This window comes from Sus scrofa, chromosome 13, assembly GCF_054392235.1.
Source record: "Sus scrofa isolate SSC_HxYL_T2T_F1_AM1 chromosome 13, Sscrofa_HxYL_maternal_Yorkshire_Landrace_v2.0, whole genome shotgun sequence".
Classification (NCBI taxonomy): Eukaryota; Metazoa; Chordata; class Mammalia; order Artiodactyla; family Suidae; genus Sus; species Sus scrofa.
The window spans coordinates 149,615,193-149,639,797 of NC_139395.1; the positions used below are offsets into that span (position 1 = coordinate 149,615,193).

Consider the following 24,605-nt stretch of genomic DNA (forward strand, 5'->3'; position numbering starts at 1 on the left):
TATTTTCTTACATTATCATGCCCCATCAGAAGTGACCAGATATAGTTCCCAGTGCTATACAGCAAGATCTCATTGCCTATCCATTCAAAGGCAGTAAGTTTGCATGTTTTAACCACAGATTGCCAGTCCCTCCCACTTCCTCCCTCTTGGCAACCACAAGTCTGTTCTCCAAGTCCATGATTTTCTTTTCTGTGGAAAGGTTCATTTGTGCCATATATTAGATTCCAGGTATAAGTGAAATCAAATGGTATTTGTCTTTCTCTTTCTGACTTCACGTAGTATGAGAGTCTCTAGTTCCATCCAGGTTGCTGCAAATGGCATTATTTTGTTCTTTTTTATGTCTGAGTAGTATTCCATTGTGTATATATATACCACATCTTCTTAATCCAGTCATCTGTTGATGGACATTTAGGTTGTTTCTTGGCTATTGTGAATAGTGCTGCAATGAATATGAGGGTGCATGTGTCTTTTTCAAGGAAAGTTTTGTCCTGATATATACCAAAGAATGGGATTGCTGGGTCATATGGTAGTTTGATATATAGTTTTCTAAGGTACCTCCATATTGTTCTCCATAGTGGTTGTACCAGCTTATATTCCCACCAACAATGCAGGAGGGTTCCCTTTTCTCCACATCCCCTCCAGCATTTGTTATTTGTGGACTTATTAATTAATGATGAGCATTCTGACTGGTGTGAGGTGGTACTCATAGTAGTTTTGATTTGCATTTCTCTAATAATCAGGGATGTTGAGAATTTTTTCATGTGCTTGTTGGCCATCTGTATATCTTCTTTGGAGAAATGCCTATTCAGGTCTTTTGCCCATTTTTCCATTGGACTATTGGCTTTTTTGCTGTTGAGTTGTATAAGTTGTTTGTATATTTGAGAGATTAAGCTCTTGTCAGTTGCATCATTTGAAACTATTTTCTGCCATTCTGTAAGTTGTCTTTTTTTTTTTTTTTTATGGTTTCCTTTGCTGTGCAAAAGCTTGTCAGTTTGATTAGGTCCCATTGGTTTGTTTTTGCTTCTATTTCTGTTGCTTTATTCTCTACTTTTTGTATGTCTAAAGATTTTTATACGTATAAAAAAATATAATAGAATTTAAGCCTTCCAAAATAACCTCCTATTGGCCTAATTTCCTGTGTAACCGGAGTACTACAGGACTCCTTCAATACTTTCTAGGAAAAGAAAAGGTACCTGTGATAATTATTAGGTTTTGGTCAAAGAACTGGGTATTGGAAAAGACTGTGGATTGATGAGATAAAATTTCTAGGCCTTTAGTTGCTTTGAAATTACCCAGGCTTATTAGGCAGCAGTGCTTGTGGGAAGTGGAGGTGAGGGAAACACCCCAGAAGACTGAAAGGATGCTGCTTTGTTTTCTGGGCTAGAAAACTTGGAGAATCAACTTAAGAGGTCTGGCTGATTATGAAAGCTGTCTTCTCCTTAAAGGCTTCAGCCAGGGGCACGGGCACACTGTAGAAAGCATCATTTTAGCAGGAAGCTTAATAGTTCTGGGAGTCTCGAGTAGGCAGAAGTACACTATTAAGCAGTCACATGACTAACCCCAGGTATTGAGAGGTTGTCTCAGAGGAAACTAAGGGGCAAAGTAGAAAAACCAGCCAGAAAGAGATTTATCAGAAATATCGAGATGGTGAATGGAACAAAGTGTAACAGTTAAACACTCAGAAAATCCAAGCATAAGGAATAAATTTAAGTGAGATCTAAATGAGGGAGGAAGTAATTGTCATTGTTAGGAAACTGTTCTATAGATCATTTAGCCTGCAAGAAGGTATGGGCAATTGCTTCTGTAAAGCAAATTAGGAAACTGTCACAAGTCAAGGTAGGATAGTGATTATATCTGGTTTTTTGCTGAACGTGTGCACGTGTGTATATACATACATATATATATATATATATATATTTTTTTTTTTTTGTTTTTGTTTTTTTTCTTTTGACCACCCTGTGGCATAAGGAGTTCAGGGATCAGATCCGAGCCGCAGTCATGACTTAAGCCACAGCTGCAGCAACACTGGGTCCTTACCCCACTGTGCCGGTCTGGGGATTGAACCTGCATCCCAGTGCTTCCAAGACGCTGCCAATCCTGTTGCGCCATAGCAGTTTGAAACTCCTGAAAGTATATTTTTGAATATGATTAATATTTAATAATCCTTAAAGACTATGAGAAAATTTAACTGTAATGTTTTTTGGTTTTGTTTCTTTTTTTTTTTTTTTTTTTTAGGGCTGCACCTGCCGCATATGGAAATTCCCAGGCTAGGGGTTGAATTGGAGCTATAGCTGCCGGCCTACGCCACAGCCACAGCAACGCAGGATCTGAGCCACGTCTGTGACCTAAACCATGGCTCATGGCAACACCGGATTCTTAACCCACTGAGCGAGGGCAGGGATTGAACCTTCATCCTCATGGATGCTAGTCAGGTTCATTACCCCTGAACCACAATGGGAACTCCTAATTGTGATGTTAAAGGAAATTTTTAAGTCTCCCACATACCTTTTTTTTTTTGGCTGTGCCTATGACTTGTAGAAGTTCCTGGGCCAGGGATTGAACCCATGTCATAGCCGTGACCCAAGCCACTGCCTTGACAACATCAGATCCTTAACCCACTGTGCCACAAGGGAACTCCCACACAAATATTTTTGTATTTCTTTTTATTTTTTGTACACTCCACTTTAGCCTTGTCCTTCTAACTATTCTCAATCATGCTAAACTTGTTTCTGCCCTAGGACTTTTATTTGTTCTTTTCTGTGCTTATACCATTCTTCCCCCATGCCCCACCCTCAGGATCCTCTATTGGCCTTTTCTTTTTGTCATTCATTTATTGGCTCAAATGCCTCCTGAGAGAAATCTTTTCTGAGCTTCTTATGTAAAATAAAATGCACTGTTTTTTTTTGTTTTTTTTTTTTCCTTTTATTGTTTTTCCTGTCATTTCCCTGTCATTGCTGTGGTCCTTAGAGCAACGCAGACATTGTATCTTGTACTCATTTGTTAATTATCTCCTCTACTAGTGTATGGGAGCCCCCAAGAGTGGAGGCTTTGTTTTGTCACTCCTAAATTCCTAGAATAATGCCTGACTCACAGTAGGCACCTGCTCCACATTCACTGAATGAGATGAATACATGTATGTATGTGCTAACACTTTATGTTAAAAAAACAAAAGCCATTAAGATAAACTGCTTCTTGAATTTAATTAATAACTAACCAGGGAGAACTGGTTAGTAACATATATGTGACAAGAACCTTTAAAAAAAATGGCCTTGTCCTCAGAGAGCTTGTAATACATGAGTAAGAGTATTCTAGGTATAGATATTTATCCTGAACTTTATGAAGGCTTCAGATACTTAATTGTCATGAAAGATAGCTTGAGCTCTTCAAAGGAAAGGCAGCATTTGATTTGTGAGTCGAATTGAAATTTTGACTGTATAAGTGAGATGAATGCCAGTGAAGAATGCAGAATAGCTAAAAATCTTAATTCTTTTAAAAAATTGGGCAAAAGGCTATTTAGTCAAGGACAGAAACTGAAAAGTAAAAATGGAAGGTTAGAGCCCATCACTGACAGAAGTCTGCAAACAGCAGAGAAAGTGCCACCAGGAGGGCCTTTCTGTAACATTCAAAGTGTCAAGAGAAGAAAGCTTAGACACTTTTGGATAGATGATGAATTGTTAACACACTAAGAGAAAATAGAATTATTTGTCTTTTCTGTATAGGAGAATTCTTTTAAAAGTAGATAGGGAAAAAAATAAATTACAGGTTGAAGAGTTAAATATTTAAGATGTCAAAACAAAACAGCTAGAAAGGGTGAGTGGCCTTAGACTGAGAGGAACTGGACTTAGAACTTCTCTCTGCCATTTACCAGGCCCTTTAGGCAAATCTAGTAACCTTTCAGAGTTTGTTTTCCTTGCTGGAAAATAGGAATATCTGCCTTGTACGTAGTAGGTACTGCATAAATAATATTTGAGTGAGTGCATTATTCATAGGGTTGTGGAACTCAAATGAGATAATTTATGTTTTGTAAACTAAAACAAAAGGAAAATAATACTAATATCTAATATCTACTTACTGTTGTAAGCCAAGCTTATTGTGTTATTTTTAGCTAATTCCCACAATAGCCTTTTGAAGGTAAGTACTATTTTTGTCCCCATTTTACAAATTAGGAAGCAGAGGCAAATGAAGTTAAGTAATTTGCCTAATGTCACTCTGTATGTAGATATGGAGAGCCAGAATTTAAAACTTTGTCTGGCTCCGTTAGCCATGCTTTTAACTATCTGCAAATGCTGTATTGACAAAGGACGCGAATTCAAGTAGATTGACAGAGAAAAGAACTGATTTACTTTCTTTCTCTTTTTTTTTCTTCTTAGGGTCACAGGTGTGACATAATAGAGGTTCCCAGGCTAGGGGTCAAATTGGTGCTGCAGCTGCCAGTCTGCACCACAGCCACAGCAACGCCGGGTCCGTGCATCGTCTGTGACCTACAGCACAGCCCATGGCAATGCTAAATCCGTAACCCACTGAGCGGGCCAGGGATCAAACCCGTGTCCTCATGGATATTGGTTGGGTTTGTTACCACTGAGCCTCAATGGGAACTCCAAGAACTGATTTTCATTGAGCCACCTTGCTTATTGCTAGGACTCTTACAAATGTCATCTTCTATAATCCTCACAGAGTCATATGATGAAGGTCATTTCTCCGTTTCCAAGAAAAAGATGTAATACTAAGTCTAAGAGTAGTTTAGTGAATTCTCCAAAGTCAAATCCTAAATTAAGAAGGAGCTGGAATTTAAATTCACATTTGTCTGACTCTAAATCCCTTATTTCCTATGGCCATGTTAGCTTCCTCTCTAGGGGAAATAAAATCTATTTATTTAATATATTTGTGGCACATGAAAGTTCTTGGGCCAGGGATGGAACTTATGCCACAGCAGCAACCCAAGCCACAACACTGACAATGCTGGATTCTTAACCTGTGGTGCCACAGGAGAACTCAAAAGAGAGGGAGGAATGTTTAACTCTGCTGGTATTCCAAAAATGTAAATTAGAATTATTGAGATGCTGTTTAGCATTTAGTTTGAACTTATTTATAAGATGGTAATATCTAGTTTTGGTGAAATATTTGTTAATAGTGGCAGTGAAGAGTATTACATACAGCTCCTTTGTGAAAGATTTTGGCCGTAATATTAAAAGCCTTAAATCTTCTCATCATTGCTTTAGGAGATAATTCAAAAGAAAATCTATGTGTCTGGATTTCAAAATAAGATCATCTAGTATAATGTCATAAAACTTTGTGTCCTTTTCAACATTTAATGCCCTACTGCTTCAGTGAGGATAGAGAAGGCATTCTTACTGTAGTTCCAAACGAGATCTGGGAAGGATGGTAGGCTGATTTTGTAAAATTTCTTCTGTTGCCATAGAATTTGCCAGGTATCAGTCCTCCCTGTCGAGATGATCAGTTTTCAGAAAGAAAGACTCGTCAACAGAAATGAAATTGAGTGGCAGTCTAAATCATGGATATAGCCCCTTTTCCCTGGCACCATGATTGTTGATTACTGACGACCAGTGAATTTATTCTGGTTTCCAGTTTTATTTATTTTTTTATTTTTTGTCTTTTTGTCTTTCTGCTGCTGTTGTTGTTGTTGCTATTTCTTGGGCCGCTCCCTCGGCATATGGAGGTTCCCAGGCTAGGGGTTGAATCGGAGCTGTAGCCACCGGCCTACGCCAGAGTCACAGCAACTCGGGATCCGAGCCGCGTCTGCAACCTACACCACAGCTCACGGCAACGCCGGATCGTTAACCCGCTGAGCAAGGGCAGGGACCGAACCCGCAACCTCATGGTTCCTAGTCGGATTCGTTAACCACTGCGCCACGACGGGAACTCCAGTTTTATTTTTTTTTACTTATTTTTTATTTGTTATTTTTTTGGTCTTTTTGCCTTTTCTAGGGCCGCTCCCGTGGCATATGGAGGTTCCCAGGCTGGGGTCTAATCGGAGCTGTAGCCGCCGGCCTACACCAGAGCCACAGCAACGTGGGATCCGAGTTGCGGTCTGCAACCAACACCATAGCTCACGGCAATGCCGGATCCTCAACCCACTGAGCAAGGCCAGGGATGGATCCTGAAACCTCATGGTTCCTAGTTGGATTCGTTAACCACTGAGCCACGACGGGAATTCCCTGGTTTCCAGTTTTAATAATTCATGCTTTATTTTTCTACCATGTTTGTCTTCACCCTAGAAATGATCATTTTTGGTCTGAAATTTTAATTTGTCTTTGCTTCATCTTTTTTCTCACTGCCTAATGATCTAGGTCCCAGTCATCTCATGTTTTGGTTGGCTAGAACAATTTGTTTCCATGAGTAGTTCATACCAGAAACATTGCTGGTCCAGTAACAACTTCTGAGTGGCTCTTCGTTTCCTCATTCACCAATAGAATGGTTCCTTGTGTGGTTGTTCACCTTTCTGGAGTATAAAAACTCTTGCCTCTTTTTTCTTGCTCTGTGTACCAAAATATTTTCCAGAGCTCTAATTATGATGATAGAAACTCCTTTTGGATCAGCTGCCAGGAGTGATACACTTTAAAGGAAAAGGAATTTAAATACCTGGTATTCAAAACTTTTTCTGGAACATTTATTTTGGATATGCATTTTGTACTTAAGTTGCTTCTAGTTTTTATTCTTATACGGTTATTTAATAAACACATTCCTGCTATGCTTCATATCTTACATAGGTGATATGATGCTCAGCTTTCTGGAGGAGGTTTGATCTTTAAAAGGATCTATAAGATTTAGTAGTCTAGAATGGCATTTTCCATTTTATATTCTTTGGGATACCAGTGCTGTAAGATGTTCCCTACTGCAAACCATCCTTCTCTCTCAGTAGTCCTGATTCATGTATGGTGTTAAAGATCCAAAAAATCATGCAGGGGAAAACCTGTTAAACTTTTTAATCTCGGTATTTCCCAAGTTTACTTGGCAATGGAACCACTCTATTTATTTATATATTTTGTCTTTTTAGGGCCGCACCCATGGCATATGGAGGTTCCCAGGCTAGGGGTCTAATCGGAGCTACAGCTGCTGGTCTAAGCCACAGCCATAGCAACACCAGAACCAAGTCACGTCTGCGACCTGCACCACAGCTCACAGCAACGCTGGATCCTTAACCCACTTAGCGAGGCCAGAAAGCGAGCCTCCATCCTCATGGATACTAGTCAGGTTCATCTCTGCTGAGCCACGAGGGAACTCCACTGGAACCACTTTAAACAAACAACTTTTTTTTTTTTTTAATTTTATTTCTTTCTTTCTTTATTTTCGTCTTTCTGCCTTTTCTAGGGCTGCTCCCATGGCATATGGAGGTTCCCAGGCTAGGGGTCTAATCGCAGCTGTAGCCACCAGCCTACGCCAGAGTCACGGCAACGTGGGATCCGAGCTGTGTCTGCGACCTACACCACAGCTGACGGCAATGCTGGATCCTTAACCCACTGAGCAAGGGCAGGGATTGAACCTGCAACCTCATGGTTCCTAGTCAGATTCATTAACCACTGCGCCACGACGGCAACTCCAAACAAATAACTTTTACACTCTATTGGACTTTCAAAAAAATAATTGGAAAATAACATCTTAGAGAAATTAGTTTAGAGGTCTGGGGACAACCATGAAAAGTTTCACCCATAATAAAGACTATGAACTTTGTCCTAAAAGTGGAGTCTAACGCAGGGATCAGCAGAGTTTTTCTGAATGCCAGATAGTAAATGTTTTCAACTTTTTGAGTCATATGGTCCCTGTTGAATCTGTTCAACTCTGCTATGAAAGCAGCCATAGACAGAGCTAACTTGAGTGAGTGTGACTGTGTTCCAGTAAGACTTTATAAAAACAATTTGCAGACCTGTGATGTGCTGCCCCCTGGTCTAGCAGTTATGTGGTTAAGGAGAAATGGAAAACATTGTATGATCCTCTTAACGCCTGCTGAGTTTTTACAGTGGTGCATTCAGTTTAAGCTGAAATATTGAAAGAATTAAGATTTATTGTATGGTTAATGCCCAATTCCTCAAATTACTCATGTGTGAATAAAGAATTAGAGGGGTAGTTTATCTTCAGTGTTTACATTTAGAAATTATACACTAGTAATTTTTTTTTAGAGTTTCATGTGAGCTTGGCTTTTGGTCTGCCAGTTCATATCCATAACACTTTGGGGGAAAGTAAAGCAAATTACCATATATGGTGTTTTGTCTTTTATAAAATTTGTGTGAATGGCTAGGTAGTATATGTTTTATCTCAGTGATCTAAACTGTAATTCTACTGGTATTAAAATATCTAATCTAGGGTGTTCCCATCATGGCTCAGCTGAAACTAATCTGACTAGTATCCATGAGGATGCGATTTGATCCCTGGCCTTGCTTAGTGGGTTAAGGATCCAGTATTGCCGTGAGCTGTGGGTAGGTGGCAGACGAGGGTTGGATCTGGAGTTGCTGAGGCTGTGGTATAGACTGATAGCTGTAGCTCTTGATTCGACCCCTAGCCTGGGAACTTCCATATGCCATGAGGGTAGCCCTAAAAAAAAGGCAGAAAAAAAACTTATTATCTAATGTTATTAAAATTATTGGTTAGAAGGAGTTAACTTGATAAAGTAGCATGTAAGTAATATTGTATCTTTGCTGTGTTTCTGTGTAAAACTCTTAATAGAATTGAAAAGTTTATATTCTTTCTGCTGGTGAATTCCACTTTGGGGATTTTTTTTTTAAGGAAACAGCCTGAAATTTAGAAAAAGCATCTCAGAGATGCTTATTTCAACATTATTTATAAAACCGAAAAAACTCGGAATAATTAAATATCTGACAAGGAATGCTTTATATGTTATAGACAACTAGGTGGAATTTTATGCATATATTTAAAGTGGTATCTATTAAAAGTAACATTAACCTGCTAGATAAAAATATTGCCATTCTTGATATAGGAAATTTAAAAACATTAGTTAAAGCCTATATTTGAAGAAATATGAACGACAACACTAAATTACATAAATATGATGACAGCACTAGGTTTTTTCCCCCCACCCCGTGATGAGACTTAGGGAAATTTAACCTTTTTCTTTTTTCCATAGTTTCCAACTCTAGTGTACTAAGCATATATAGATTTATTTTTTAATGAGGATAAAATCTTTGTTTAAAGTAATCTGTATATAACTTTGACCTAATGGCAATGTCTTTTAAATATTTATTCCAGAGAGTAGCAGATCGACTGTATGGTGTATATAAAGTACATGGGAATTATGGGAGAGTTTTCAGGTAAGCATTATACAAACTTTTATAATAAACAACAACTAGCTATAGTTAGCTTTTGTCTAAGAACTATAATTTTTGAAAATAGAAGTTCCCCTTGTGGCTTAATGGAAATGAATCTAACTAGTGACCATGAGGACACAGGTTTGATCCCTGGCCTTGCTCAGTGGGTTAAGGATCTGGTGTTGCCGTGAGCTGTGGCGTTAGGTTGCAGACACAACTCAGATCTGGCGTTTTGTGGCTGTGGTATAAGCTGGCAGCTATAGCTCCGATTTGACCCCTAGCCCAGAAACTTACATATGCTGTGGGTGTGTCTGGAAAGTAAAGGATTATTTTTTAATAATCTTCTTTAGTAGTTTTCTTTTTTTTTTTTTTTTTTTTGTCTTTTTGCCGTTTCTTGGGGCCGCTCCCGCGGCATATGGAGATTCCCAGGCTAGGGGTTGAATCGGAGCTGTAGCCACCGGCCTACGCCACAGCCACAGCAACGCGGGATCCAAGCCGAGTCTGCAACCTACACCACAACTCACGGCAACGCCAGATCCTTAACCCACTGAGCAAGGCCAGGGACCGAACCCGCCACCTCATGGTTCCTAGTCAGATTCGTTAACCACTGCGCCACAACGGGAACGCCTCTTTAGGTTTTCAAACTTTTCATTTTAAAGCCTTTCTTTAAAAAATCCAATATATTGAGCACATAAACTGTTCTGAAGCAGTGAACAGTATCTTTTGGCAGAATGCCCAAGAAGATGAAATCACTGTCATATAGAATTAGTGGTTTTTTTTTCTTTCTTTTTTTTTTTTTTTAGTGCTAAACCCATGGCATATGGAAGTTCCCAGGCTAGGGGTTGAATCAGAGCTGTAGCTGCAGGCCTACACCACAGCCACATCAACGCCAGATATGATCCCTACCTGCAATCTACACTGCACTTTGCGGCAACGCTGGATCCTTAACCCATTGATTGAGGCCAGGGATTGAACCCGCATCTTCACGGATACTAGTCAGGTTCTTTACCGCTGAGCCACAATGGGAACTCAGTAGGTTTTCTCTTTCTTTTTTTCTTTGTGGTAGTCTGTAATTTCTGAAGTCTTTCGCAAGATGGTTTTTTCAGTCTTGGGATAATATTTTAAATCAGAATATTTACTTGTTTATATAACTGCATATCTTGGTATTTTGAAACTTCTGTTGATTTTTGTATGTGTTTTGGTTGTGACATTTTAGAAATTACCCAAATCTTCTTGTAAGAAAAATGTCTTTGTTAATGTTCCAGTAAGTCCTTTTAATTGAATTAATTAAAAATAATTCAAAGTTCCTTTGTGGTGCAGCGAGTTAAGAATCTGGCATTGTCACTGCTATGGCTTGGGTCAGTGCCATGGCATGGGTTCGATCCCTGGCCCAGGAACTTCCATATGCTGCGAGTGCAGCGAAAGAAAAAAAACCAAAACAAATTCATCTAACATATTTGAATAGGTAAGACATTTGTATAGCACAAAATTCAAGAGGAGTAAAAGCTTATATAGTGAAAAGTCTCTTTACTCCTTCCTGCTAACCATCCAGGTCTCCTCCTCTGAGGCAACTAGTATCAGTTTGTACGCCTCTTGTGTATCCGTCTAGTAAAATGTAGCACTGTAAATGTGTATGTTAACATACAAACAAATGCGTTTTCCTCTTTAAAAAGAAATCATGGAAAGGGAGCATGTTGTATACATTGCTATGTTCACTTGTTTTATTTTATTTTATTTTATTTTAATTTTATTTTTTATGATCCATTGCTTTTATTTTTATTTATTTTTTTTCCCACTGTACAGCAAGGGGATCAAGTTATCCTTACATGTATACATTACAATTACATTTTTTCCCCCCACCCTTTGTTCTGTTGCAACATGAGTATCTAGACAAAGTTCTCAATGTTATTCAGCAGGATCTCCTTGTAAATCTATTCTAAGTTGTGTCTGATAAGCCCAAGCTCCCGATCCCTCCCACTCCCTCCCCTTCCCATCAGGCAACCACAAGTCTCTTCTCCAAGTCCATGATTTTCTTTTCTGAGGAGATGTTCATTTGTGCTGGATGTTAGATTCCAGTTATAAGTGATATCATATGGTATTTGTCTTTGTCTTTCTGGCTTATTTCACTCAGTATGAGATTCTCTAGTTCCATCCATGTTGCTGCAAATGGCATTATGTCATTCTTTTTTATGGCTGAGTAGTATTCCATTGTGTATATATACCACACCTTCCGAATCCAATCATCTGTCGATGGACATTTGGGTTGTTCCCATGTCCTGGCTATTGTGAATAGTGCTGCATTGAACATGTGGGTGCATGTGTCTCTTTTAAGTAGAGTTTTGTCCGGATATATGCCCAAGAGTGGGATTGTGGGGTCATATGGAAGTTCTATGTATAGATTTCTAAGGTATCTCCAAACTGTCCTCTATAGTGGCTGTACCAGTTTACATTCCCACCAACAGTGCAGGAGGGTTCCCTTTTCTCTACACCCCCTCCAGCACTTGTTATCTGTGGACTTATTAATGATGGCCATCCTGACTGGTGTGAGGTGGTATCTCATGGTAGTTTTGATTTGCATTTCTCTAATAATCCGTGATGTTGAGCATTTTTTCATGTGTTTGCTGGCCATCTGTATATCTTCTTTGGAGAAATGTCTATTCAGGTCTTTTGCCCATTTTTCCATTGATTGATTGGTTTTTTTGCTGTTGGGTTGTATAAGTTGTTTCTATATTCTAGAGATTAAGCCCTTGTCGGTTGCATCATTTGAAACTATTTTCTCCCATTCTGTAAGTTGTCTTTTTGTTTTCTTTTTGGTTTCCTTTGCTGTGCAAAAGCTTTTCAGTTTGATTAGGTCCCATGGGTTTATTTTTGCTCTAATTTCTATAGCTTTGGGAGACTGACCTGAGAAAATATTCATGATGTTGATGTCAGAGAGTGTTTTACCTATGTTTTCTTCTAGGAGTTTGATGGTGTCCTGTCGTATATTTAAGTCTTTCAGCCATTTGGAGTTTATTTTTGTGCATGGTGTGAGGGTGTGTTCTAGTTTCATTGCTTTGCATGCAGCTGTCCAGGTTTCCCAGCAATGCTTGCTGAATAGACTTTCTTTTTCCCATTTGATGTTCTTGCCTCCCTTGTCAAAGATTAATTGACCATAGGTGTCAGGGTTTATTTCCGGGTTGTCTATTCCGTTCCATTGGTCTGTCTGTTTTGATACCAGTACCACACTGTCTTGATGACTATGGCTTTGGAATATTGCCTGAGGTCTGGGAGAGTTATGCCTCCTGCTTGGTTTTTGTTTCTCAGGATTGCTTTGGCGATTCTGGGTCTTTTGTGGTTCCATATAAATGTTTGGATTGTTTGTTCTAGTTCTGTGAAAAATGTCATGGGTAATTTGATAGGGATTGCATTGAATCTAGATACAAATTTATTTAATTAATTTATTAGCGTAACAGGTTATCCATATGTCTTTGGTTGATCAATACCTTAAAAATGAATGCAAGTTACGACAATATCAGCATTATGTGACCTTTTTAAAAGAAGAGAAGCCTGTTGATGTTGTAAACATGTAGACTCTTCCTAGCTAGGACAGGGATATATGTCTAAACAAAGGAATAATGGGAAGAAAGGCAAATAGTATTCAGCTTTCTGTTTTGTCTTGTTCTGTTTTGTGTTTTGCTTTGTTAGGGCTGCCTGTGGGGCATATGGAAGTTCCAAGGCTAGGGGTCAAATTGGAGCTGCAGCTGCCAGCCTATGCCACAGCCCTCAGTGCCGGATCCTCAGCCCACTGAGCTAGGCCAGGAATTGAACCTGCATCCTCATGTATACTAGTCGGGTTCATTACTGCTGAGCCATAGTGGGAACTCCATTTTTTTTATTATTTGTTTGCTTGTTTTTTTACTTGCTGCACCTGCGGCATATGGAAGTTTTTGGGCCAGGGGTCAAATTGGAGCTGTGGTCTATGCCACAGCCACAGCAGCACCAGATCCAAGCTGCATCTGTGACCTATGCTGCAGCTTGCAGCAGCACCAGATCTTTAACCCAGTGAGTGAGGCCAGGGATTGAGCCCTCATCCTCACAGAGGAGACATGGGGTTCTTAACCTGGCAAGCCACAACAGGAACTCCAGGTTGTTTGTTTGTTTTAATAGCCACACCTGAATTCCTGGGCCAGAGATTAAATCCGAGCTGCACTTATGACCTATGCCGCAGTTGTAGCAACTCCAAATGTGTTGTGCTGGGCCAGGGATTGAACTTGTGCCTCCACAGCAACCAAGCCACTGCAGCTGGATTCTTAACCCACTGTGCCACAGAGGGAACTCTATTCAGCTTTTTGAAGTCTGCTGCATGAGGTGTGACTTATCTGCAATTGCTTTTAGATTTATGCACAAGTCAGCCCTAATTTTAAGAATATTACCCAAACTAGAACTTCGGTTCAGTTTGGGAGTATACTTACATGATAATTAACCTAAATCAGATAGTCCCAAAGATAGTACATTATTGTAAATAATAAATGGACTTATATTAATTTGAGAGGCGAGTGGGTCACTTGGCTAAATCAAATTTTAAAGAAAATTATTCGCATTAATATCATGATAAATATTGCATAGATTTGCTTTTGTGTTAACTCAGTACATTAATAGAAAACCATTTTACATCTAAAATACTTCATAAAAAGTGAGCCAAAGAGACCACAGGTGGCTGAGGTAATGTAAGCACATGTTCAGAAGCCTAAACCAGAGCAATCATATCAGTAGGGACTATTAAGGAGACATAAATAAGATTTACTAGTGGACTCTTTCAGTCAACTTAGCATACATTTGCTAAGTTCCTGCTACCATGGTGGGTGCTAAAGATACCAAGATTGGATTTGCAGGCAGCTGAATGATTAGGAGGATTGTGACAGAGAATGTAGGAGAAATAGCAGGTTTGAGGAATGAATGAAAGGGTTCTGTCTGGGATAGAGTGCATTTGATTTAAAGATTTCAGTTAAGCAACTGGAAATTTGGGTCTGCAGTTTAAGAGGCTGGTGAGTATATGAGCTGTGTGTAAAAGATAAATCCTGAAGCTCTTCTGTGGCGCAGCAGGTTAGGTATCTGGCATTGTTACTGCAGTAGCTTGGGTTGCTGCTGTGGCCCAGGTTCGATCCCTGGCCTGGGAACCTCTGCTTGCCTCGGGTGCGGTCAAAACAAAACAGAAACAAAGCGCTGTATCCTGATAGAGTGTTTCTTTCTTTTCTTTTCTTTCTTTCTTTTTTTTTTTTTTTTTTTTTTTTTTTGTCTTTTTGCCATTTCTAGGACCACTCGCACGGCAGATGGAATTTCCCAGGCTAGGAGTCTAATCAGAGCTGTAGCCACTGGCCTACACCACAGCCACAGCAACTCGGGATCTGAGCCACATCTGCGACCTACACTTGCTACATTTGCACTTGCGACCTACGTTGCTCACGGCATTGCTCATGGCATTGCTCACGGCATTGCTCACGGCATTGCTCACGGCAATGCTGGATCCTTAACCCACTGAGCAAGGCCAGGGATCGAACCTGCAACCTCATGGTTCCTAGTCAGATTCGTTAACCACTGAGCCACGACGGGAACTCCTAGAGTGTTTCTTGATGTAGGGCTAATAGATAATGTTGTAGGATTAGAGTAAGTCTGTGAGAGACTCAAGGCCCAAACCTTGGGAAATACCTGTGTACAAGGTTCAGGCAAAGAAAAAGAACCAATGAGGGAGACCTTGGGAACTGCTGAGGAACTGGGAATGTGCAATATCAAGCAAGTGAAAAGAGCACTTCAAGAAGAAGTTGGAGCTATACTGCAGAGGAGTTGAGTTCAGTTGAAAAGAAGGGAAAAGGGTTAAGTAAATCTTTGGTGTTAATTTGGAAAGCAGTTTGGTTTGAGTGGTATGTTATATTCCAGGGCTCTTTGGAATGAGAGGAAGGGATTAAGGAAAGAAAGAGCAAATTACTAATTAGTCTTTTAAGAAGCCTCTGAGGTGTTCTGAGGAGTAGAATGCCTGTTTGTTTTGGAGGTTGTTTTTTGCAAGGGGGAGCATGGGTGGGAAAGTGGTTGGAGAGAAGACAGAGAGGAAGGTAACAGTTGTCTGAAAGCACAGGAGCAGTATGTTGTGGGAGGCCATGTTGGCCAGCCTCTGTCTTAGTAAAGGAGGTATCTCTGCTGAGAACAAATGGCATGATTCTGTGGTTAGGAAGGTTGAGGGGCGTGATATAGGGCATTCTGTCTCAAACTAATGGAGAGAGGAAGGTAGTTTGCTTTTTTTTTTTGCTTTTTTAGGGCCACACCCACGGCATATGGAAGTCCCAGGCTAGGGGTGGAATCAAAGCTACAGCTGCCGGCCTACACCACAGCTCATGGCAATGCCGGATCCTTAACCCACTGAGCGAGGCCAGGAATTGAACCCATAATCTCATGGTTCCTAGTCAGATTCATTTCCGCTGCTCCACGACGGGAACTCCTAGAGAAGAGTTTTTAAACTTGTGCTCCTGTATACCCTTTCCCTCCCCCTAACCAGTTCTACAGGGGATTGGATTGTCTGGAAGCAGCTGTGTCAAATGCAGAATCTCTGAAGATTTGAGTTTTGTCAGTTTATGCAAATTTTGCATTTATTCTCTAGAACATCCATGAAACATTAAAGTAAAATCCATTCTTCAGAAAAATTGTACCGTGCTTATATGGCCTCAGATATCCAAGGTGAAGTGTACCAATTTTGAGAGACACTGATGAGGGTATCAGTTAGAAATGTGGGAAAGGATTCCTGAACAGGGCCATTTGGGAGTGAGTGTTCTTTACCATTTTTTTTTAATTTTCTTTGTATTTTTCGTTACTCTTATGGTCAGTGTTGTGCCATTACATTGACCATAGGAGTAATGAAAAAATTCAGAAGCTGAGAGTCATGCAATTGGAAAAAAGTTTAATTAGTTCCTGTTCTTTGGTTTGAAATTTGAAACCAAGGAAAAACATCTTTCTCAGATTGGATTGGTATAATTCCTTTCAATGGTTTCTAGGAAACAATATAAACAAATTTCTTTCAAAAAGTCATATGCAAACATGATCAGGGTTACATAAACCTTGTCATATACCTCAGAGCGCAGAGATGCAGTATGTATTTTGTTGAATGACTGTGATTTAATGATTTAATGTTTTTAGTTATGTGGTTGGTGACTGGGCATAAAGAGCTCTTTTTACTAAGAAAGCTAAAAAAGGGGAACTGTAGGTTAGAATTAGTAGAGAGAACACTCTGTTTGGCTGTTGATTCCAGTCTCAAGTCTGTCTCTGATCAACTGCCTGACTTTGTGTAAACCATGTTATATCTCTGAGCCCACTTTTAAATATCTGTTCAATTGTGGGGTTACACAAGGAGAGTGATCTCCAAACCTTTTTTAGCATGGAACTTTGTTTAAATGGTATCTTAAACGGAAGTATAAACAAGTAAAACTTATTACTACAGACCTGCTTATGGCTGGAGACTTTCCCTCCCATGCCTCTGTCCCTGGTGAACACAAGATTGAGTGGCTAAATTTAGCTTTAAACCTCTTTTTTTGTTGTAATATTTTTCATTCCTTTCCAAAGTCTTGACCCTTGTGCATTCTTGGAGTTTTTTCCTCTCTTTCTTAATGGAACTATAAAGTACTTGAACAGGAGGGACCTTAGTGGTTTTGTAGTTTAGATTCCTTAATCCAGGATGGACTTCCCCTTCTCTGAGGTCTCTGAAGTTATTTATAATTATAAAATTTTGGCTATATTCCCTGTGCTATATAGTATATCCTTGTAGCTTGTTTATTTTATGCATAGTAGTTTGTTCCTCTTCATGCCCTTCTCCCCTTCTCTCCTCCCACTGGTAACTACTGGTTTATTCTCTATATCTATGAATCTGTTTCTTTTTATTATATTCACTAGTTTGTTTTAGTTTTTAGATTCCACATATAAATGATAACATACAGTATGTGTCCTTCTTTGACTTATTTCACCAAGCACCATACCCTCTAAATTCATCCATGTTGATGAAGATGGCAACATGTCATTCTTTTTTGGCTGTGTAATATTCCATTGTGTATATGCACCACACTTCTTTATCCATTAATCTGGTGATAGACACTTGGGTCATGTCCATATTTTAGAAATTGTAAATAATGCTGCTGTGAACATCAGGGTGCAAGTATCTTTTTGAATTGATGTTTTTGTTTTCTTCATATATAGGCCCAGGAGTGGAATAATTGCAGCAGGCAGTTAGCTAGATATAAGCAGGGAAGGGAAGCATAGGTTATATGACAGGAGGAAACCATGCATCTTGTGATGATAAGAGTCTTAAAAGCAAACAAAGAAAGCAAAGTCCTCTGGCATTGGATTATAACCTTTTAGTCATTATGCTCTCATTACAATAGAATTAGCATTGCAACCAGAGCAATACCCATCATGTACCTGATGCCACGACAGATCCAAGAAGACCAAGTGAGGATAAATGCTCCTCCTTCCCTTGGAAAGGTGGAGCTGGGACCAAAACCAAGAAAAATTACCCCCCACACCCCTCCTTCCTCAATGAATAGTCTGCCCAATCATTTTCACACCCTGCATAACCAGCTTCCTGAAAGGAACTTGGGGCAGCTGCTCATCTGAGCCTGCCTGTTCTCCCTCCTGAGAGTGTACTGTTAGTCCTTAGTATTAGAGGACTTAATATGTCTTGTTTTTGAATTCCTTCTGTGATGAAAAAGAACCTACCCTCTGGCAACAGAATTGTCTAATATATTGTAGTTGTGTTTTTAATTTTTTGAGGAACCGCCATATTTTTTTTCTGCAATGGCTGTACCAGTTTACATTCCCATCAATGGTGTACACAAGGGTCCCCTTTTTTCCACAATGCTGTTTTTGGTCTTTTTGATGATAGCCATTCTAACAGATGTGCGGTGGTATCTCATTGTGGTTTTGATGTGCATTTGGCTGATGACTGTTGACATTGGGTATCTGTATGTCTTTGGAAAAATGTCTGTTCGGGTCTTCCATCCACTTTTTTTTCTATCTTTCTTTCTTTTTTCTTTTTTTTTTTCTTTTTTTTTCTTTTTAAGGCTGCATGTGTGGCATATGGAAGTTCCCAGGCTAGGGGCTAGGGGTCTAATCGAAGCTGCAGCTGCTGACCTATGCCACAGCCATGGCAATGCTAGATCCAAGCCACATCTGCAACCTATACCACAGTGCACGGCAACACCGGATTGCCAACCCACTGAGTGAGGCCAGGGATTGAACCCGCATCCTCAGGATACCAGTCCGATACATTTTCACTGCACCACAGCGGGAACTCCCCCATCCATTTTTTAATTGAGTTGTTTATTATTATTTTGTTTGATGTTGAGTTGTATGAACTATTTATATTTTGGATATTATCTATCATATCATTTGCAAATATTTTCTCCCATTCAGTAAGTTGTTTTGTTTTGTGGATGATTTCCTTTGCTGTGAAAAGCTTTTAAGTTGAATTAGGTCCCATTTGTTTACTTTTGCTTTTGTTTCCTTTGCCTTAGGAGACAGATCCCCAAATATACTGCTACGATTTATTTATTTATTTATTTATTTATTTTTGTCTTTTTGCCTTTTCTGGGGCCGCTCCTGCGGCATATGGAGGTTCCCAGGCTAGGGGTCCATTCGGAGCTGTAGCTGCCAGCCTACACCAGAGCCACAGCAATGCGGGATCCGAGCCTCGTCTGCGACCTACACCACAGCTCATGGCAATGCCGGATCCTTAACCCACTTAGCAAGGCCAGGGATCGAACCCGCAACCTCATGGTTCTTAGTCGGATTCATTAACCCCTGAGCCACTGCGGGAACTCCACTGCTGTGATTTATGTCAAAGAATGTTCTGCCTATATTTTCTTGTAGAAGTTTTATGATTTCCTTTCTTATATTTAGGTCATTAATCTATGAAGTCTCTGACATTATATGCAAAATTTTGTGTTTATGATTTTCCTTCCTTTGGGAAAAGGTACATAGTTTTCATCAGATGCTACAAAAGATCCATTACCTACTCTGATTTGGTTCATCAGTGACAGTTACCTCCCAATTAAGTACTTTATGGTAGCAGTTATGCCTCTTACAAAGTTGATGTAAATCCTTCTACACTTTTTTTTTATTTGGTCTTTTTAGGACCAAACCTGAGGCACATGGAGGTTTCCAGGCTAGGGGTTGAGTTGGAGCTGCAGCTGCTGGCCTGTACCACAGCCACAGCAACACCAGATCCAAGCCAAATCTGCGACCTACACCACAGTTTATGGCAACGCCGGATCCTTAACCCGTCGAGTGAGGCCAGGGATCGAACCTGTGTCCTCATGAATGCTAGTCACGTTTGTTTCCCCTGAGCCAACAGGAGCTCCTCAATCCTTCTACACTTTAATAGTTCCTCATAAATGGATCACTACTGTGCCCACTAAACTGGTTAACATTTTCTGTTTTCAATCCTAGACATATACCTGGACCCCAGTTACAACCTTTTGTTTAGCTAGTGCTTCTTAGATTATAATGGACATGTAGGTTACCTGAGAACTGTTAAAATGAATATTCTGAATTAGTAGAGCTAGAATGAGTCCTGCCAGTCTGCATTTCTAAGTTCCCAGACCGCAGTTTGAATAGTAAGGGTTAGACCATATCTGGAGGCCAGAGGGCTTGTGCTTAATAGTGGCTGATACATAGACCCCAGTGCATATTTCCCTCCACGTTTATTAGTTCATTGATCATTTCACACTTTCATTGTGCCTACAACCTAGAAATGTCAGTTATTTATCAGGCACTAAACTACTTAATAGAAATAAATAGATAAAGTGTAAGTACATTTCTTAAACTAGTTTTTAGTCTTATTCTGTAAATAAGAGTTAAATTTAGTTATATTGACCTTACTTATTAGTACATAAAAAGGTGCTCAAAGATTAGATGGATGAAATACCTGTGAAACATCCAGTAGACAGTTGATCTGGACCATCTGTTTGAATTCTGTTAACATGACCTTCAGCTGCATTAACTGGTTGATACATTACACATTTGACTGGTTATGCCTGTAATCTGCCAAAACCCATAGACTGTTTTTCATGTGAAGAACTGGGCTTTGGGTATGTTGAATTTGAAGTAACAGAGGTATGTAAAAGTAGAATTGTCTCGTAGGCATTGAAAGTGTAGCTTTATTGTAGATAATATAACTAGAGTTGTTAAAAATCCATTTTGTAAACAGTAAGGCCCTAAAAAAAGATTAACTGTTGCTGTTACTATTTTGAGAATAAAGATGTGAGTGAAGAAAATTGTCAGGAGTTATGTTTATTTTGTTTGTTTTCCTCTCTTGACAATTAAAAAAATTGTGAAGTTTTTCCTCTGCTAATATAAGCATATAATCTGATATTTCAAGAATAGTATATAAAAATAACAGGTTAACAAAATCATAGTGTTTAAATTTTGTCCTTTTATGATATGTGTGATTGAGGGTATTTATATTCTTTGCATAGCAGAAGTTGGAAACAATCTCGAGTGGTCAGGAAAGTGGTTAAAAAATTATGAGTTGCCATCTGAAACTATGCTGAGAACAAATTATTTTAATAGTGTGGGGAAATACTATTAATGGGAAAACCATGGTACAAAATTGCATATACTGTATGATCTCTCAACCATATTGAAATGAGTAAATAAAAAGAATTAGAAATATATTAAATTATGTCACCTCTTGGTATTTAGGATTATGGATTTTTCTCCATTTACTATAATATACATATACATCTTCCATAAAAAGAATTTTTATTTCAAGCACTTCACAGAAATGACAACAAAATGATCTGTGGTTCTAGCAGACGTTCTCATGCGACTGTAATGCAAGTTATTGAAGTTTTACGTGCACCTAATGTTTCTCTACAGTTGTCTTTTTCTGTACCTATTGAGATAGTGATCATGTGTGTTTAATAGAATCATCCATGTGGTATTTCATTTTTTTGGCTGTGCCCATGGCACGTGGAAGTTCCTGGACCAGGGATTGAACCCCTGCCACAGCAGTGACTCGAACCACAGTAATGACAATGCTGGGTCATTAACTCACTGACTACAGGGGAACTCCTCATGTAGTATTTAAAAATACATGTGAGGGAGTTCCTGTTGTGGTCCATTGGAAAGGAATCCGACCTGAAACCATGAGGTTTCGGGTTCAATTCCTGGCCTTGGTCAGTGGGTTAAGGATCCAGTGTTGTCATGAGCTGTGGTGTAGGTTACAGACACGATTTGGATCCCGCGTTGCTGTGGCTGTGGTGTAGGCTGGTGGCTGTAGCTCCGATTGGACCCCTAGCCTGGGAACCTCCATATGCCTCGGGTGTGGCCCTAAAAAGCAAAAAAATAAAAATACGTCTTATTTCTATCCCAGAGATTTTGATTAATAGATCAAGAGCAGGGCCAGCATTCATAGTTTCTAAAAGCTCCAACAGTTGATTTAAATAGGCATCCCAGCTGAGAAGATTGTCTATAAGCAGAAGCTGTTTTGTTTTGGGGGGGGATTTTCTTTTCGAGGTTTTTTTTTTTTTTGGTCATGCCTATGGTATGTGGAAGTTCCCAGGCTAGAGATTGAACCCTTGTTGCAGTAGCGACCCAAGCTGCTGCAGTGACAGTGCCAGATCCTAAGCCTGCTGTGCCACAAGAGAAGTCCCAGAAGCTGTTTTATATGGTATTTACTTTACGCTTAACAGTACAGATATAAACTTTCAAACTAACATTTTAAAGCCTTCACTTGTGTTTAGTTGTTAAACTTCAGGGGAAAGGAGCATTCTTTGAATTACAAAAAATAAATCCAAACACAGATCCTATACATTGTTTAAAGCTAGCTAGGAAAACACCTTGAAAAAGGTTCCATTTAATAACATTCCATATCTAGTTCATGATGTTTTCGGTTTTATCTTTTTCTTCTTAGTGAGTGGAGTGCCATAGAAAAAGAAATGGGTGATGGACTACAGAGTGCTGGTCATCATATGGATGTGTAAGTACCCAGAGAATTTAAAGTAAAACCCAAGTAGGAGTTCCCGTCGTGGCGCAGTGGTTAACGAATCCGACTAGGAACCATGAGGTTGCAGGTTCGGTCCCTGCCCTTGCTCAGTGGGTTAAAAGATCCGGCGTTGCCGTGAGCTGTGGTGTAGGTTGCAGACGCGGCTTGGATCCCGCGTTGCTGTGGCTCTGGCGTAGGCCGGTGGCTACAGCTCCGATTCAACCCCTAGCCTGGGAACCTCCATATGCCGCGGGAGCAGCCCAAGAAATAGCAAAAAAAAAAGACAAAAAAAATAAAACCCAAGGTAATGTTTAGTTGTGAAATGTTAGTGATTCCTTTTTTATGAAGTTTGCTGGCATTTACATTGTGCTCTGAGTGTACAGATTTGACGTGAAGTTTATCTCTGGAATGCAAGGTTAACATTTAGAAATCAATCAGCTCAGTTCATGTGTTAGCACAGTAAAGAAGAAAACTCATTTGTTCATTTAAGTGCATGTTGAAAAGGCATTTCAACATCCACTCATGGTAAATATTCTCATCAAACTAGGAATATAAAGAATTTCCAGAGTTCTTGTTGTAGCTCAGCAGGTTAAGAACTCAACTAGTATCCATGAGGATGTGGGTTTGATTCCTAGCCTCGCTCAGTGGATTAAGGATCCAGTGTTTCTGCAAGCTGCAGTGTAGGTTGCAGATGTGGCTTGGATCTGGCATTGCTGCGGCTATGGCATAGGCTAGCAGGTGCAGCTCTGATTCAGTCCCTAGCCTGGGACCTTTCATATACTGTAGTTGCGGCCCTAAAAAAATAAAGAATTTCCTCAGGAGTTGCTGTTGTGGTGCAGCGGAAACAAATCTGACTAGGAACCATGAGGTTGTGGGTTTGATCCCTGGCCTCTCTCAGTGGGTTAAGGATCTGCTGTTGCTGTGAGCTGTAGTGTAGGTTGCAGGTTTGATCCCTGACCTCTCTCAGTGGGTTAAGGATCTGGTGTTGCTATGAGCTGTGGTGTAGGTTGCAGATGCAGCTCGGATCCTGCATTGCTGTGGCTGTGGTGTAGGCCAGCAGCTGTAGCTCCATTCAACCCCTAGCCTGGGAACCTCCATATGCTGTGGGTGTGGCCATAAAAAAACAAAAATAATTTCCTCAGTCTAAAACTTGCAGTTAATATTGGATTTAATAGTGAGATATTGACACTTTCTCCTAAAATCAGGAACAGGGCAAGGTTGCTCCCACCACTACTGTTAAAAGTGGTAGCAGAGGTCTTGGTCAATGCGTGAGACAAGAATATCAAATAAAAGGCCTACTTCTTAGGAAGAAGTAACTTTTTTTTTGCGGTTAACAGGATCTTTTACATAAAAAATCATAGTCAACCAAAAGAGTAATAGAACCAACAATTTAGTAAGAATGCATGATACACAATAAAAAAAACCAATTGTCTTTACATACTAGCAACAATTGGAAAATAAAAAATTTCTTTTGGCCTCGCCCACAACATGTGGAAGTTCCTCAGCCAGGGATCAAACCAGTACCAGGGCAGTGACCCAAGCCACAACAGTGACAGTGCTGGTTCCTCAACCTAATAAGCCACCAGGGAACTCCCTGGAAAATAAAAACTTTAAAATGCTATTTATGGTAGCATCAAAATAGGATATTTAAAGTACTTAATAAAATAAATTTAATGAAATTTAATAAAATATGTGAAAGACCTCTACACTGAAAACTATATATAACCATTGCTGAGAAAAAATAGACCTAAATAAATGACGAGATTATGGAGATGGAGTTCCTGTTGTGGTGCAATGGAAATGAATCCGACTAGTATCCATGAGATTCCTGGCCTCGCTCAGCGGGTCAAGGATCCCGCATTGCCATGAGCTCTGGTATAGGTTTCAGACTCGCCTAAGATCCTGAGTTACTGTGGCTGTGGCGTAGGCTGGCAGCCATAGCTCCAATTTGACGTCTAGCCTGGGAACTTCATATGCTGCAGGCATGGTCCTAAAGAGCAATAAGATAAAATAAAATAAATGGCAAGATTAAACTATGTTCATGGATTAGAAGACTCAGGTTAATACGACCGTTTTTCCTAAATTGCAGTCCCAGTCAAAACTCTAGTGACTTTTTCTTTTAGCCACACCTGAGGCATGTGGAAGTTCCCAGGTCAGGGATCTAATCCATACCACAGCATCGACTTGAGCTGCTGCAGTAACAATCCCATATCTTTAACTCACTGTGTCATAGCAGGAACTCTCTAGTGACTTATTAGTAGAAATTGATAGGCTCATTCTAAAATTTATATGAAAATTCAAAGGATGTAGAGTAGCCAAAGCAATCT

The 24,605-nt window shown here is 39.7% G+C and overlaps 1 protein-coding gene across 2 annotated transcripts in view; it reads left to right on the forward strand.

Moving 5' to 3' along the window:
• Positions 1-24,605, forward strand: part of SNX4 (sorting nexin 4) — a 74,308-nt gene that overhangs the window by 35,392 nt on the left and 14,311 nt on the right. Inside the window, exons 8-9 of one of the 2 annotated variants that reach the window (XM_021070204.2) lie at positions 9,220-9,281; positions 22,207-22,272. In XM_021070204.2, coding sequence (XP_020925863.1) covers positions 9,220-9,281; positions 22,207-22,272 — 128 coding nt within the window. The remainder of the gene's footprint in view (positions 1-9,219; positions 9,282-22,206; positions 22,273-24,605) is intronic. The other variant, XM_084990888.1, reaches the window with a different exon arrangement.